The following is an 18347-nucleotide window of genomic DNA, read 5'->3' as shown; positions in this document are numbered from 1 at the left end:
AACATTAAATTACGTGGATTTTTTATGCTGCCGTTGTTATAATGCAAGCTATGCTCACTAACAAAGCTATCAAAAGCATTTTGCTGAATAGCAAATTCAGCAAAAACAACCCAGGTTTTGGTCCAGACCCAAATTGAGCTATGATCAGACTATCCAGACTGAATGGACCTCTGATCAGACCTTCCAGACCAACATGATCTCTGATCGGACTTTCCAGACCAAAATGTCCTCTGATCAGACCGAACCCAGACCTTTGTCCAGACTATAGTGTGCTTATGATCAAACCCAAATTCAGACCATTGTCCAGACTATAAATAGACTATGATCAGACCATCTTCAGAACATGGTCCAGACTCAATTTCAGACCATTGCAGAGACCTTAATCAGACTATGATCAGACTCAAGTGCGCTCAAATTAGTCTGATCAGAGAAAGATTTAAATTATGAACAAATCTCTTAATTTTGCTATAATATATTCATTTCATAAAAACTGGTGTTTACAGATTTAAAATCATCTAAGGAAAAGCCAATTCTGAAAATATTGCTAATGAAAACGAAACCTAACTATTGAGAAAAAATTTTGTTTACCATACCCCTTAGTTCATTTTTCTGACTCAATGGATGAACTTAGACAGCTTTGCACAAGAAACGTCGCGGTCTTCAGTTAATCAAAATTTCCTCTTGAGGGGACCGGCATTTGCTATCAGCTGGACTCCTTGTTTCTGATCAGAGTCATCGGACTTTAGATGAGTCTCTGATCGGAACGCTGCTTTATTGTTGCCTCTTGGCAGAGCCACCCTCAATAAAAAAACAAAAAAAATGAAAAAATAATGCACTCAAAATCAGACCTTCCAGACCGAATTGACCTCTGATCAGACCGAACCCAGACCATGGTCCAGACTAAAGAGACTATGATCAGATCTGCCAGACCAAATTGACCTCTGACCAGACCGAAATCAGACCATGGTCCAGACTATTGTGCGCTCGAACCGCTTTCCAGACCCTGTAATTTCGTTCTGGGAACACAGGGGTGTGCGCTCGATTGGGTCTGATCATAGCTCAATTTGGGTCTGGACCAAAACCTGGGAAATAATAACAAATGTCGGATTTCTCGAGTAAATTTATCCAGTTTTGTCACTATTCTCAAGACTGTGATTTAACATTAGGGTTATCTACGTGTGTGGAAATTGGTGACAGTAAGCGAATTTATTTTATTAAACTTATTTCTATCCGCTACAATTTTTCGTGATGCGAGTTTGGGGACGTGTGAAAAATAATCACAACATTTTGCGGCTTTTTTCAAGTTGTAAATAATTCATCTCCACCTTCAGCGTAACCTTTGTTACAGTTTCTAATAACTAAGATATGTCACTTGAACCAAAATGAAAATGCCTAATTGTGAGTAATTTCAGATAAGCGTAACTCGATACTAAATGTGCACAATGAAAACAATTAGTAGTTTTTTTATTACCCATATGATTATTCACCAGAACAATTCAGTCTTTAACCTGGGGCTAAAGTAACTACTAATAAAATTTGGGTAGTAAAGGTTTAAGCTACTTACATGCTAAAAAACGTGCAAACGGGATACCTTCATTGGTGATTACTAGTGATCAAAAGTATGCCTCTTCCAAGATATTGTACGACTTTTAGAGTAAAACATCTGAAAAAATGATGAGATGTTGTATTGGAATGAATTACTTAGTTACAGTCATCACTATCTAATATAGCGCATAATTGCATGTACTACTAATGTGAGGAAATACGCTAAGCATTAGCGCTTACTGCTCAAACTATATCGCTAATTATTTTAGCGGCCGCGCTCAGCTCAGCTTGTTGTTATTCGCGGCTATTCTTCTGCTGCTGGACTTGAATCGCCAGCCAGTGGATTGTATTCTCGCAGAGTTGAAAAAAGTGCTTCTATTACAAATTTATTGCTTTTTATAGTGAAGGTTTATACTTTTTGCCAGCTGGCATAGCCTGATTGGCTGATTCACTTTGTGGTGCATATACAACGGCAAAAGCACAGCAAGATTGCTTTATATAGCACTAAATATGTTTGAGTGTGGTATTGTTTGTAGTGGCACTACTACAATACATACTTCGGCTGTTCCAATTAAACTGTTCCATTTTCAGTCAATAATTTTTGTAACCGATTGTTGAATCAAAATATACTTCGCGGAAGGCACGGTATTTAAATCGCGTTGAAATTTACTTGAATTGACCCAAGCTGTGATCAATTCATTTTTGTCTCACGCGCAACAGTAGTCAGAATTCTTTTTGCTAGAGTTGTGTTGAGCAATGTGTGTGTGTGTATTTATATATGTATATATATATATATATATATATATATATATATATATATACATATATATATATATATATATATATATATATATATATATATATTCCAGAATTAGTTTTATAAGGTTAATGGATACATAATTTAAGATGTTTTTCTTACCTAAATTTCCTTTTGTTCTTGTGAATAAGTTGTTTTTTGCCTCGAGCCAATATTTATTAAAAGAAAAGTTATTTGGCGACAAATGACATTTGAAACGTTGATGCTTTTTTGTTTTATTAGAAAGTGTTAAAGAATCTACATTCAAGAAACTATTCACCAAAAATTCACCATGCACGCAGAATAATCTCATTCTCGCGTAAAAAATACATGCATCACAATCTTCGAATGACCTTTTTCGAAAATCACAATTTAAAATTTCTTCATGTTTCAACTACTTGTTTCGATCAGTTAATACGGTTTTGCACCAAAATCTTTTGTTTTCAAATGCTTGTTAGAAACTGACATATGGACTCTTGTATATAAGGAATTTGTAAATTTAAAATTGATACTCAATCACCACTGTCTTTATTTTATATACTAAGATTTACATTAGATGTCAAAAAAACACAATAACATGTTTTGACAATCAAATTTAGCAGTCAAGATCAAAAAAAAAGATCGAAACAAGTAGTTGAAATATGAAGTCATTTAAAAATTGTGATGAAACTGCAGATTATAACCCAGGTTTAGGTCCAGACCCAAATTGAGCTATGATCAGACCCAGTCGAGCGCACACCCGTGTGTTCCCGGACCAAAATTACAGGGTCTGGAAAGAAGTTCGAGCGCACAATAGTCTGGACCATGGTCTGATTTCGGTCTGATCAGAGGCCAATTCGGTCTGGAATGTCTGATCATAGTCTTTATAGTCTGGACCATGGTCTGGGTTCGGTCTGGTCAGAGGTCAATTCGGTCTGGAAGGTCTGATTTCGAGTGCATTATTTTTTCAATTTTTTTGTTTTTTTATTGAGGGATGTTGGCTCTGCCAAGAGGCAACAACAAAGCAGCGTTCCAATCAGAGACTCATCTAAAATCCGATGATTCTGATCAGAAACAAGGAGTCCAGCTGATAGCAAATTCCGGTCTCCTAAAGAGGAAATTTTGATTAACTGAAGACCACGAAGGTTTCTATGGAAAGCTGTCTAAGTTCATCCATTGAGTCAGAAATATGAACAAAGGGGAATGGTAAATATTTTTTCTCTCAACAGTTAGGTTTCGTTTTCATTAGCAATATTTTCAGAATTGGCTTTTCCTTAGATGATTTTAATACTGCAAACACCAGTTTTTTATGAAATGAATATATTATAGCAAAATTAAGAGATTTGTTCATAATTAAAATTTTTCTCTGATCAGACTAGTTTGAGTGCACTTGAGTCTGATCATAGTCTGATTAAGGTCTGGGCAATGGTCTGAAATTGAGTCTGGACCATGGTCTGAAGATGGTCTGATCATAGTCTGTTTACAGTTTGGACAATGGTCTGAATTTGGGTCTGATCATAAGCGCACTATAGTCTGGACAGTGGTCTGGGTTCGGTCTGATCAGAGGACATTTTGGTCTGGAAATTCTGATCAGAGATCATTTTGGTCTGGAAAGTGTGATCAGAGGTCAATTCAGTCTGCATAGTCTGATCATAGCTCAATTTGGGTCTGGACCTAAACCTGGGAAGTATACAGCAACTATTATTGGGTTACCTATTTAATACCGAATTAGATGTTTCCAATTGAAATATGCGGCTTCGCGTTAAAATCTGAGATTCAAGTCCAGGTATTTGACAATTTTTTCTAGTATCTTTGTCAGCCATCAAAGAAGCCTTTCGAATATTTATCTGATTAAAATTGACGAGATTAGAACTAGTTTTTTTTAACGAATATTCATGGGCAACGAATCGACTATTATTAATGAAAACACTTAAGCGGTGCATCTGCGCTCCTTCAATGCCAATAAAACTTACTTTTTCTTCTTAACCATTCGATTTGAGTCCCTTATTTTTCAGTGGCCGAGACAAACGACATTATGATTTTAAAAAAGAAGCCTAATTTAAAAAAAAACAACTTTAGTGGAAAAATAGTCCAGTCAATGTGACGGAAGAAGATATTTAAAGACTTGTTCCGCTAAACGACATTTTTCTTGTTCAGCCGATTCTCCCCAAAATGTGTTCGCTTCCGATATGACGACAACCTCAGCCCAACTCAACGTGGACCCCTTTGAACAAACAGAGGATAAAAACAACAAAACTAACCAACAGAACTGCACAACTGAACAACTTCAGGTCAGCCAAAATATCAGTGAATTTGATTACGTCACTCTTTTCTGGACTGAGGAAGAAATACGCAACAGAGCATCAGTTGAGACAATTGACGTAGCAAACTCATTCACTCTACGAAATTTGAGTTCTGGGCTGTTCTACTGCTTCGAGGTCACTCCAATCGACAATTGCACCAATGAAATCAAAGATAATTCTTCTCTCACCATCTGCGCTCCTACAGGTAAATGAAACAATAATGATATGCAATTACGTTCAGGTACAGGGGGAGTTTACGGAACCATTTATAAAGTCAAGAGGAGGGGTAAATATTGGCGTTACTTACATGGTCGAGTATCAAAGTCAAAGTTAAGACAAATTCTATTTGCACTGGTCGAGCTTTTTTTCATAGGTCAGGAAGCTAAAAAAACTTTTAATTGGTTAACTGACACAAGCCGATGTAACGTTTTGCCTGTTTTTCCATTTGTATATCTCTTTTAAATTGGTTCTAGCATTTCCCATCGAAGAGATTCCATAACTGAATTAGCACTTATAATAGTCATGTGATCTTTTTTGCGATTTTTCGCTTGACCGTTATTTCGTCTGACCTATTTGACATTTCGTCCTCAAACGCAGAATGAACAGGTAAAGCTCGGAGAGCGTCCACCGAAACTGATTTGAGGAGACAATTTCATTGGGTGAAGGGCCGTTCTTAGTCGTTAAAAATTAACCCCAAGCTAACCACCCGCCAGGTGTTTGACAGCAATTTGCTCAAAGTTAGTCGGTTACGTGAACTATTGTTTTTCTGTGACTAATGTCTCCTGCAAAACATTCCGGGTTGAAATTTCTCTGATTTCATCCGAGGATCATATATGATTAATTGCTCTCGTATGATAAACAATTATTGTAAACATGTGTGTTTTTTATGCAAATTTTTTGCTTAACCATTTTGCGCTTTTCTTTTAGATAATCTTTGACTTCTCAAGTGACTTTTTCACGCTTTTCTTGAATTTTGAATGATTTCAATTGCTCTCACTAAGAAAAAAATTTGTTGTTCAAACAAATCCGATTGTTTGAAACTCGATGACAAGGCCTTGGTTGCCGAGTGGTTAATACCTCCGTCGATGTGAATGAATCGGACTCCTGAGGTAGGGGTTCGAACTCTTCCCTGGGGTGGTTGCTTTTGCACCCATAAAGAGAAATTTATCTAGGCTAAAGCCCCTAAATTAAGATGCGCTGCCTCTCATTCGAGAGCAAATTTGATGAAGTTATCTGGTTCATGTTTTCATACTGTCCACAATTGATTTCATAGTACGATCCTTATACCAAACAAAGAATTCATATATGAGGCTTGTATGATTACAAACAAATCATATATAACCAGAAAATGATCACAAAAAATTTGCGACACCAGTCAATGTTTTATGTATTATATACGACCTTGTATGATTTTCACGAAATTTTTTCAACTTCAATAGAACAAAAATTATACAGTTTTTAGGCCTTGAAAATTTTTGCATGACCTTTGTATAATTTCTAGGAAATGACATATGAGCCTTGTATGACAACCAAGATTTCTTGAAATCATATATGAACTGGTATTATTACTAGGAATCATATATGCTCTAGTACGAAAAAATTTGTATGATCGGTGACCCGGGATAAGGATGCAAAGATAAGCGAACCAATGAATAAATTCAACGTGAAAACAAGTGTTTAATATAAATAAGTTGAATGCATTGTCTTTTTTGGAGCAAAACTTGAGAACAAAAACTTTAGGTCAAGTTATAATCGAGGACACAGTGTATTGTTAAGCCATGCTTGAGGACAATAATTTCAGTTCCAAAAGAAGTAGAGGAGAAGTGATAGATCCAACAAACCTAATATTAATCTACGACGGGCTCGGGCAAGGACACAAAGAATTAGATGCAAGACTACCGAATATTGACAAAATTTCATCCATATTGGACGCAAACTTTTGTTATCATTTTTGTCTTCTCTGTCCCCGCTTTCCATTTTTCCAACGCTTGTTTTCGACGAAAATTTTGGATATGATAATTTGATAGCATTTGTAGAAAATGTTTGTCAATTTGTATACAATCTGATGGCCAAAAGATTTCTATTACTTTCTTCGGTAAACTTTTGCTAAACCTGCATCTTGCATGACTTTACATATACTTTTTTCTGCACTGACGTCTGACCTATATGAAAGGCTGCATTTCAACGCTAATCTTGCAAAGGTATTCAAAAATCTTACTAAATAAGCATTCTGGCCACAAAAGTTATCTGTAATTTGAGCCTGTGATACCTTTTAGACCCCAATTTCGCTGTTTTTCAAAGAAAATCAACAATAAAGTTAGGTTCGATCACTAATTTTGAAAGTTGATCACGCGAGAAGTTATTATTTCATACTTTTTCAAGCGTCCCACTTTTTTTTCAAAATTTCACGTTTCATATCACACTAGAGTTTGAGCTTAATCAGTTTTTCGCTCACTTTTCACACTTTTCTCGAAGAGCTCAGCCTTGCAAAATGGTATAAAATGAGCAATCATCTGAGAAAACTCCATGGACAAATTTCTTGGAAGCCTTAAGGCATGTTTCTTGGAAATTTATTTTGGAAGCCCATTTTTTTCTCATGAGAAAAAGCATACACTTTTCAAAGATAATTAAAGGGGATAATTGAAAACAGGAAACAGTCACAAAATATAACAACTTCGGTAAAGAGGACATTTTTAAGGTCTATAATTGAGTCAATATAAAGAAATATTTTTATAAATTGCTCATTTTTTCTAAAATCCGTAAAGAGTGACAAGGAGAGTGACACAACAGAGCCGACTGACGACCTCTTCGATCCATTCGCTCCTACAATAATATCAAGGAATTCAGAGAAAAAATATTTTTTGGGTTGAACGATTTTTCAATTGTTGGATTGATTCGCTGCACGAGAATATCAATGTTACTGTAATTTTTAATTGAATTCCCTCATTGAGTTTTGAACAGCGAAATTGGGGTCTAAATAAGTTAGAGTATAGTTCTGCGAAGCCTTCGGCAATTCGAGCTCAACCTCGGGCGCAAGCGCCCTCGGCTTTGAGCTCTAATTGCCTTAAGCTTCCCAGAACTATACTCTAACATATACTTAGAATTTTGCCAAGATTTTTGCAGTTTGGTGCAATTCTTGCAAGTTTCGAACATAGCTACGAAAAATGATGTTGCCCAGTAATTTGAATTTTACGTAGTGTACTTAAATGGGTTGTCGAGAACATTTTGCTAAGATCTGCTCAGAATGTTGTAAAAGAGGCGTTTTGTAAAACATATAACCTCAAGTTCATCTGCACCGGTTAAATTTTTTCCCGAAATTTAAGAAATCTGATGGTTGTGCGCTGAATTTATAAAGTTTCAGTGTATTTCTCACATTTTTTCAGCTCATTTCTTACAAATTAATGAGTTGAAACAGCACTGACAATTCAACCCGGGAGGTGGAAAACAAGCATTTCATAATATAAGTATCTATCCTTGTCGTGTTGACTCTTAATGGGTTTTGAAAACTATTATTAATGCAAAAACGCTGAATAAATTATAATTTTCTTCAGTTCCCGTGCAAATAACAGAGTCAACAAACAATTTGACGTTGAGTGAGGACTCAAACAAGGGTATCGGGTTGCATTTGGCATTGACAGCTGGCACTGCTGCTGAGTTCATTCACGTGGATACCACTTGTGTGGCTACAATTGCTAACATCATTCAAAGTAAGCTATGGGCAATGATAAAATCTTCAACTGATACAGCGATTTGCCCTCCCTGATTGAAGTGCTGGTTAAAAATGTATAAGTACTCGTGGTTATAGTCAGTTCGTAAGTATTTGTGGGTACGCGTGGGTTAAATTTCAATGATATATCTAGAAACTAATTTCGAACATCATTTTGGTCACATAAGATGTTCTCGAAGAACAGTACATCAATTTTTTCAGGCAGAAATCATAGTTTAATATAACCAGGTAAATTACTCATGCAGGCATGAAATATCGAAAAAAGTACAGGTAAGCTTACCCACTACACTTCTTAAACAATATAAAGCTCAATGAATTTCTACCTGCCCGACTAGACGACATCCGATCACTGACCTCTATAAACGCAAATTTCGGTTTGTGATTTTCCGATGAAATATATTTTTATAATCACTCCAACACAGAAAAATGTAAGTTTGAAAATTGGAGCCCGAACAACAGTTACTTGAAAATGAACAACAGAGACACCCGAAATCCACAAATATTATAAGATTCGATATTCGAATAAATATACCAACACCTGGTTGTTACAGTGACATAATTAATAAAAAACACTTACACAACATTCCTTCAGCGTAGTTAAAGTTACATGAACTTATTGTCGCGGACTTTAGTGTCAAAGCATTTGAGAGCTGAACATTTCAGCACATTTTAATAACAAAGACTACATTCAGTTCTGAAATGTGGCATCTCAAGATGTTACATTTTGGCAACTTGATTCTTTTCGGGTCACTGAGTTCGTTCCGATGAAATTTATCATCTGAAGTGAGATAAACTCTTTGCATTTTTGCATCTAAACCAAATCTGGGTAGCACAATGTCTCCTTTTTGTCACATAAAACGTGATATTACTGTAGTCGTATACAAATTGTTTGCACGTATGCTAACATGTAGGTAATTGGCACACACCCCGTGGATTTGTGTTCAAAATTTTGTTTGCTAAAAAACTTTTAATTTGTACCCCAGCGGTAAGGGAAGATCGATTTGCAATTCAAATTTCTAACGTTTTAGGTAGGAGTGAATTTGAACATAAGATCTTCGATTTGGTGAATTTTAATCAAAAAGTGAGGAACAACCATAGTAATATGGGACGTAAACAGAGGACTGGTCCTACTCAAAGAAAAAAATGTTTTCATTCCAATGTAATCCAACGTTAATCTGCCCTTCCACCAACCGAAGGACCATTTTGCACGAGGTATTTTCTTTTAAGAGTTACAATTTTAATTAATTTTTCCTCTGTTCTTATTAGTTGCCCTATTAGCACCTTAACTTGCTTTGCCCTCACCTTATTGTTTTCATTGCAACAGAAAATACAATTATCAAATTAACAATAATTTAAACTTCAATGATATCACTAAAAAGACTGTCCGTAAAAAGGCTACCTGACGAAACAGAATTCAAACGATTAACCCGATCTTCAGCCTCAGAGCGTTTCAAATTGAACCATTTTATTTCAGTAGCTAAAACCGGATTCAGTTCTAAAACATTTTATGTTAAGAGTATTTTATGTTTCTTTACTCGCAGTTCTACCCTCATTTGATATTGAAAACATACTAAATATAATTTGTAGATAATTACAGTAAAGACCAAGTCACTCGTTTGTTAAAACTTGCTACGCAATTAAAATGTTAAGAGTAGCCACGTTGAAGTAGGTTCGAAGCGCAAGAAAAAACGAAACACTCTAGGCGGGAGTTATTCTGGACATTTTATTTTCCAAGCAGTTATTTTTACTCGAGAATGATGACTAGCCAGTGGAACTGGCGACTTGAACAGAGTATTGGCAATCCAGTAAAAACCAAAATGTCTTTAGACTGCTGCAGCGCTGATTTGCTGTGCCCCCAAACTTGGGGAATGAAATGATCTGATCTCACTTAGCGGGTTTTTTATTGTAAAACATCTATTGAATTTGATGAAAAGTGCGCAGAATGTGTGTAATTGAACGCTATATTTAATGCAATTCTCATTGTATATTATTTTTTGCAGAGTTCAAGCACGTCAGTTAGAGGAAAAACTTAGAAGCCACTATTTAAATTTTAACACTACTCTTCGGTCAATGTGTAAAAAGATTTGCGCTCATGATACTTCAAAAATTGAACTCACAATCAAACGTTTACTATTGTAAAATTTTGTTCACAAAATTGTTTAAAATCCTCTACAAAATACTAATTTGTTCCCCAAAAAAGTCTTACATCCGGGTTCGATATTACAATAGCCCTGGTTACCATCGTGCATAAAATTGTTAACATATCTTATTTTTATAGTTTTATATTTATGTAACATATCTTAAATTAAGAAATCTCGTCAACTTTAAATCAAATGTTAAGGACAGTTTGAACAAAAAAAAAGTTACCATATCAATACACATGCAACCGTGGTACTGCCAGTATAGAAGAATTTGCTTTGTCTGCGGAAATTGTAAGATTTTTTGCTTAAGACAGATGGATAAAAATTAAGTGAAGGAGCGTCAAGCTGGAAATTTTGCTGATCTGATTAACAAACTCCCAAGATCTGATTTTCAAAAACTCTCTCAAAAAATTTTGTTGATCTCAATTTGTCCGCCAACGAAACGCAAGACCTGATCAGAAGTTGTACTTAAACACTAAAACGAAGAGAAAATAAAGAACATAAAATTAGGAAAAATGGTTTTGTGTACTTCTAGGTGACGGTGCTCTATTGATCACTGTAATGGAGGAGCAATTAGCGTCTCAAAATCAGACTGAATGTCGGGTGTTTGACTGTGTGGATGGCAGGAAATCACTGGACCAAGAAGTGATAAGCTCTGAGCAGAGGGAACCAGGGATAAATTGCATTGTTGAGATCTATTCCTCAACTGGAGTGTCTGAATCTGAACACACCACAGTTACACGTTATGAAAGTAACTATAGGTTTATGCTGTTGTTTTCACTTTAATCTGCCTCAATAATCCTCTTCTTCTGTCTTCAATTTTGATATTATTGGGGCGTTTTTATCCGACCCGGGTCGAGAAAAAATTGGAAAAATATGTAAGATAAGCGGTGAAAAATTAGTTTTTTCACCGCAAATTTCGTGCATAATTTTGCGGTGAAATGCGGTGAATGCGATGAATTTATGTAAGTTCACCGCTAGAGTAAGCGGTGATCTTACAAAAATTCACCACAATTGACCACAAAAATATGTAATATCACCGCCCTTACAAGGGTTCGAACCTCTCACCTCCTGCATGTCATCCACTTCTGCTTCCACTGCGCCATCTCTCACTAGATTCAAATATTTTTGTTTTGAATATAAATGAAGATCCTTCTACTTTCTGTAAAACATGCGCGGTGAATTTTCGTAAGATTTGCGATTTTTAGCTCTGAAATTACATATTTTAGCGGTGAAATGTGGTGATTGTATGTAAGTTCACCGCTTACTCTAGTGGTGAAATTACATAAATTCACCGCTTAGAAAAAACTGTTAAAAAGATGTCAGATTAAGGGGTAGTTTTTGTGGGAGGGTAAATCTAACAATTCATCTTTTACTCTCCATTAATTTCACCGCAATTTATGCTGATCTCACAAAATTTTAACAATTTTTTCTCAGCGGTGAATTTTTGTAAGTTCACTACTAAGTTGAGCGGTGAATTTATGTAATTTCACCGCATTCACCGCTTATCTTACATAATTTGCACACTTTTTTGGAAGCGGTGAAATTATGTAATTTCACCACTACCAGGCGATAAAATTTTTTTTCACCGCATTCACCGTCTGGTTTATGTAATTTCACCACATTCACCGCTTATCTTACAAAAGTTTCCGCATTCACCGCTTATCTTACATAATTTTCTGCTGAATGGCGGTGACACCTCGACCCGGGGAGGATTTGTAGAAGAGAATATCACCGTGAGACCAAATTCCAACAGTCCTACCCGGGTCGAGGTTTGGTCAAAAAGTAATTACACTTTTTATTCATATTCACCGAAAATCTTACATATTTTAGCGATTTTTAGCGGTGACTCCTCGACCCGGGTAACAAAGCATGTATGTAACATTCACATTCTTTGTACTTCAATGTGAGGGTTGGGGGCAACTTCAGTTCAATTCAAAGTACCCCCCTTCCCTTAGTTACCTACAACAGCTCCACCAGCAATTTGGTTCATGATTTTTTGCGATTTTTTTCTGATCCGGACTTGTTTCCGTTTTCAGCACCCGAGCCAGTTGAGAACCTGGTTGCGTACTTTTCGGATGAGACGTCAATCAGGGTGTCCTGGTCACCTCCTAATGTGGGATACTTTGACCACTTCATCGTATCTGTAACTTCACTGGACCAAGATGCTCATCAACTCAATGTCTCGGCCAAAATGTATGTGAAATTGGAAAAGAATAATTTGAATCTTGTAATTCCTTAGGATAACCTACAGAGCTTAGTGTTCCAACTCGCCATGAAAGGGGCTTAGGAATTTTATGCTAGCCTGGGCGACCGATATATTTCGCTGAGAAATAAAAGTGGTATCATTAAAAAGACTTTTTCAATTATTCACAGTTCTGAAAATTTTTTGCTTTTTCACTTTTTGCTGCCTTTTTACGTTTCAAACACGCAGTAGGTAGTATATAAAACGATAATGTATCTAATAGATAAGTAGCAACGTATCTAATGGATACATTCAACCAGCTTTCAAAAGTGGATCAAATCTTAAAAAAAGATTTTGTAAGTATCTCATGCAATAAATTTATTATAGCCTTGCGTGTGTTTAATTTCAACCAAAGAATTGAACTGCTGTTCAAAATTTCAGCTTCTTCTTTTCAGAAATTTTCACTCGAAATATCTGAAATTGGCTTTTTACGAACTGTGTTAGAATCTTTCAAACTACAAGTATATGTAAATTGTTAAGAAACGTTTTTGAGTTTTTTTTTCGAGAATAGAACCTTTGCAGATGATCAACATCTGAGAAAAACCTGCTCTCCTCATTAGTTTTTGGTGAGGGGGTCTAATTTTCCCTCTCTTTTGAAGACAGAAAGTCCTGAATCAGTTTTAAAAAAAAAACAAAAAAGAGACTTTGATAAGTTGTAGTGCCTAGCATAAGTGATTCTATTAATATTATGCTGCAGGTAGATAGTAAACAATTATATAAAACTCTTAATTCTAATAGGACTAATTTTCAAAATTCTCAAAATTAAAATTGTCTGAGATGGCGTTTTCGATTAACGTTGAAACAATATTCTATCAACTGGTGGACATTTAGTAGGCGGCTACTGCAGGAAAACTGTAAGAAAACAACGAAAGTTGAGAAACCGCCTATTTCTTCACTTTTTCAAAGTTTGATATATATATATATATATATATATATATATATATATATATGTACAATATACATCTCTATATATATATATATATATATATATATATATATATATATATAATATACATCTATATATATATATATATATATGTGTGTGTGTATGCCTGGACTTGAGTCTCAGAGCATTTCAGCGCTGAACCAGCACATTTGAGGCGTAAAAACTTAATTTCAGTTCTGAAACGTTGCATCTCCAGTATTTTTTAATTTCCCTTATGCGCAGTTTTTCTGCATTATGATTATTTTGAGGTCATAGAGTTCTCCCAGTCTACCCAAGCTATCCTGTATAGTCTGAAAATTAACCAAAGTTAATTCTGAGCAGAATAGTGTCATACAATTGCAGCTTATAACTGTTAAATACTATAGCAGTGTATTTATCCATAAGCCAGTGTGTAAGCAATCACCTCAAAGCCTATTTATCTTAGTAGTTACGTCATGATGCGCAAATTAAAAGTTTCAAGTAGCCTTGCGGGAGTTCGAGTTGCATATGAAACAAACCTTGTTGGCGGGCGTTAAGCTGAACGTATTAATTTTCATGAAGCAAATTGTACGCAAAAATCAAGACTGGTCAGAGTAAATTGGGACAAGAACAGAGTACTGGCCATCCTAAACAAACAGAATGTCTCTAGAGTGATTCAGCTTTGATTTGCTCTGCCACGAACTTCAGGGTATATATATATATGTATATATATATATATATATATATATATATATATATATATGTGAAAACTTATTGTTTAGTTGCCTAGGAAAAAATTCGTTAGGGATATGATCTTTGAATCCAATTTGTGGATTGGAATTCAAACTGCACTGCTAAGTTTTTATTAAAATATTTAATATTTCGGAATCTGAAATTCTCAAAAATTGTCATGATAGCCGAATATTTTTTCTCAAGAAATACATGTTCTGTACAATTGTTCAAACTTACCTTATCTAAATACATCAACTGTTGTTGTTTCGGCGAAGTTTATATCCCTTGCAACGCTTAAGACAAAATTTCATTTATCTTTTGGTATTTTACTACTTTAAATGACTCATATCTATACAAAACTGCATTTAAAATAATTTAACTCATTTTTGAACATAAACATAAAAAGTTATCAGTGGTGCTTGAAAACCGTAAACGGTAAAGCAACCTGTTTAAGCTAACATTTGAAAGCCTAAAATAAACACGAAGAGCTAAGAATTCAAAGATAGTTGTAACAGAGTTTGTTGCATTAATATGAAAGAAAAAATGTGAGAAGTTGTAATGCTTAGCATGAGTGCTTCTGTTAGTTTTATGCTTCAGTGAACATCAAACATTTATATGATACTCCTAAGTCTAATAGGACTAGATATAGAAATTCTCAACATTGAAATTGTCTGAGATGGCGTTTTCGATGAACGTTAAAACAATATTCTATCAACTGGAAGACATTTAGTAGGCGGATACTGCAGGAAAACTGTAAAAAAACAACGAAAGTTTAGAGAACGCTATTTTTTTTTACTTTTTTAAAGTTTTCATTTATTTATATATATATATATATATATATATATATATATATATATATTTATAAATACAGACTGATTCAGCGCTGATTTGCTCTGCCATTAACATCCTGGTATACAATTGGAAATTTATTGTTAAGTTAGCAACAAAAAAGTTTGTAGGAATATGATCTTTGAATCCATTTTGTGGATTCGAAAATTTTCCTCGTTTATTTTAGGATAAAGAAGCGATTTAATTGATCGAAAAATTATCAAACCTTTTTATCAGTTCTGAGAGGCAGTTATCCAAGAATTCAAACTGCACTGCTAAGTTTTTATTATTTAATATTTCGGAATCTGAATTTCTCAAAAATTGTCATGATAGCCGAATATTTTTTCTCAAGGAATACATAATCTTTATAATTTGTCAATTTTACCTCATCTAAATTCATTAACTGTTGTTGTTGTTTCGGCAAAACTCATATCCCTTGCAACGCATAGGACAAAAGTTCATTTATCTTTTGGTATTTTACTACTTTAAATGACTCATATCTATACAAAATTACATTTGAAAACATTTAACTCGTTTTTGAACATAAACATAAAGAGTTATCACTGGAGCCTAAAAACACTAAACGGTAAAGCACGTTTTTGAACATAAACGTAATGAGTTATCACTGGAGCCTAAAAACACTAAACGGTAAAGCAATCTGCTAAAAACACCATTTGAAAGACTAAAATAAACACGAAGAGCTAAGAATTCAAAGATGTTTGTTACAGAGAGTGACCTGGACAAATATTTTGCAGTGACGTGCTGACCATTTTTTTGCATTAATTTGAAAAATCTTAATGTTTCTGATATTTTACCTTTGCAAGTCTTGATAAATTATTTCGACATTTGACTTTTTGCAACATATTATGTGCACACGCATGTTACTGATCCCCCTGTTCCATTTAATATTTCAACAGAAAGCATTGAGATGAACCGAAAATCAATATAAAAAATTATTTCGAGTAGTTTTCAGATTCCCTCAAATGATAGATTTAACCCTTTGGTTGAATTTGAAACTCTTTTCCCTGGTTTTCGTTATGATATCTCCATCAATTTCCTTAAACTTCTAATCACATGTTTCAGATGGTGCATTCTTTTTTATTACCAGCGTGGTTCGTGCGGAGCAAATTTGTTTCAAATTTGATTGTAGAACAAATGAAAAGCCTTCGATTGCAATTATACTCGATCTTTCAGTTTTTTTGTAAAGCAACATTTTTTCCAGACCACAAAATTTCCAGCTTAAACTAATGACAAATAGCTGAACAAAATTATAACCGTTCCTGTAGTTTAAAGATTCGTTGTTTTCACTTATGCATGAAAGCGGTTGCTCAATTTTTTGGCGAACTTCAATTACCTTGGAAGCTCTTAAATTTGGAATGCAAAATGGTTGGATAAATTTCGTAAGAAGTGAGGTCTTTCAAACGCATTCCTTCTTGTTTTCAAGTGCAATTCTATTTTTAGTGCATTTTCTAGATACACCGAACTATTTTTGATCAAATTTTAGAGCATTTCCGTCCAAAATGAATTTATAATGACCAATAAGCCTATGTACACCAATGTGAAGATTGTACGCTGAGGTTATTCGTTAGCTTTAAATGGACAAATAAAACACCACTGTTGTGTCGGCTTTTCTTTTTAGAGACGGCTATCTACGTTATGTGGCAACTGGATTGCTGCCAGGGTACAGTTACCAATTAAGTGTCTATGCGGCTGCTGATCCAGAGGGGACAGTAAGATCACAGGCCAAATTCATCTCTGAAGACACAGGTATAGAAAACAATCGAAATTCCATATCTCCCAGATACTACAAAAAAAACATCCGTATTTTACACCTTCATCTAGTCTGCCACCGTCATTATCTATGTCTTAGCATTTATTAGTTACTATTTCATAGTTTTATGGCAAAAAATTGATCACAGTTATTTTGACTCAGCAGAACTAAACGCGGTCCAATTTTAGACGCTAAATATCTCCAAGTAATTGTAAAAAAACGCTGTCTTTAGCGTCGAATGATTACGTAAATATTCTGATTTTTTCGCGGGAAATTACATTTTCACCAGGAAAGCGGTAAAAAATCAGCGCTAAAAACTGCAATTCTTGAATTTACCGGCGAATATTTTTCACCTCGTAATCGCAAACATAAAGAAAAATTCTGAATTCAAACATAAATCCATCACTGACTTAGATTTTTTAACTTCAAGTCACACGAGGGGGTTTTTAAAGTTGAGAGTTTCAGCTCCTGTTCCACCAGAAAGTTTGACAATCACAGAACCCGAGAACGTTCTGCGATCCATCCGCCTATCATTCGATCCGCCATCTGGTGGAAAGTTTGGTGGATTCCTCGTTGAAGTGGAAGAATTAGAAGATGGAAACGGAGAGAGAAGAAAGAGGAGTTTAAATGGCGGAATTCTAGAAGACAGCGAGGTGGAATTACCATTGAAAGTGGGCAAAAATGAGACAAGCGTGGAATTGTCGTTTGCTAATTATGGATCTGTCTATTCTGTCACACTTCGGTCTCTCAGTCCGAATCAAAAACCAAGTATCGCGTCAGCCAATCAAAACATTATGACAGGTAGAATTTACGTGTATGGTTTGACAACAGTTAAGCTGGAAAATTTCTTGATAGCAACCGGTACGACTACCTTAAACATCCAATATATATATATATATATATATATATATATATATATATATATATATATATATATATATATACATATATATCTTGGCTATATATATATATATATATATATATATATATATATCTTGGATATTTAAGGTAGTAGTACCGGTTGCTATCAAGAAATTTCCCAGCTTAACTGTTTTCAAACCATACACGTATATATATATATATATATATATATATATATATATATATATATATATATTGCTTGTCAAATTTTGCAAAGTATCAATGCTGTATGTTGTTACACTATGTAGCAAAAAATCATTTTGTAGATGGTGAGGCTGTTTTGGCGTTTCGTGAACAACAGTGGCAAAACTTCGTCACCAACTTTCAATTTGCGTCATTTTGGTCATAATTGAAGGATAGAACTTGATCTTTGTCACTCTTATTCAAAGGTAAAACGTAAAAAACTGTCCACGATTGTGAGCATGTAATCAGCCTAAAATTTTATTGCTCGAATT

General features: G+C 34.7%; 1 protein-coding gene across 1 annotated transcript in view; it reads left to right on the top strand.

Moving 5' to 3' along the window:
* LOC142337988 (uncharacterized) overlaps positions 1 to 18282 on the top strand; it is a 146319-nt gene extending 128037 nt beyond the window's left edge. The window contains exons 30-36 of the mRNA XM_075387622.1: positions 4478 to 4828; positions 8175 to 8330; positions 11027 to 11242; positions 12531 to 12687; positions 16840 to 16967; positions 17437 to 17772; positions 18159 to 18282. Of these exons, the coding sequence (XP_075243737.1) occupies positions 4478 to 4828; positions 8175 to 8330; positions 11027 to 11242; positions 12531 to 12687; positions 16840 to 16967; positions 17437 to 17772; positions 18159 to 18241 (1427 nt within the window). The 3' untranslated portion in view covers positions 18242 to 18282. The remainder of the gene's footprint in view (positions 1 to 4477; positions 4829 to 8174; positions 8331 to 11026; positions 11243 to 12530; positions 12688 to 16839; positions 16968 to 17436; positions 17773 to 18158) is intronic.
* The last annotated feature ends 65 nt before the right edge of the window (positions 18283 to 18347 follow it).

The sequence above is a fragment of the Convolutriloba macropyga genome, chromosome 4 (assembly GCF_964194025.1).
Source record: "Convolutriloba macropyga chromosome 4, txConMacr16.3, whole genome shotgun sequence".
Classification (NCBI taxonomy): domain Eukaryota; kingdom Metazoa; phylum Xenacoelomorpha; order Acoela; family Convolutidae; genus Convolutriloba; species Convolutriloba macropyga.
This window is presented reverse-complemented; position numbering and strand designations above follow the sequence as displayed.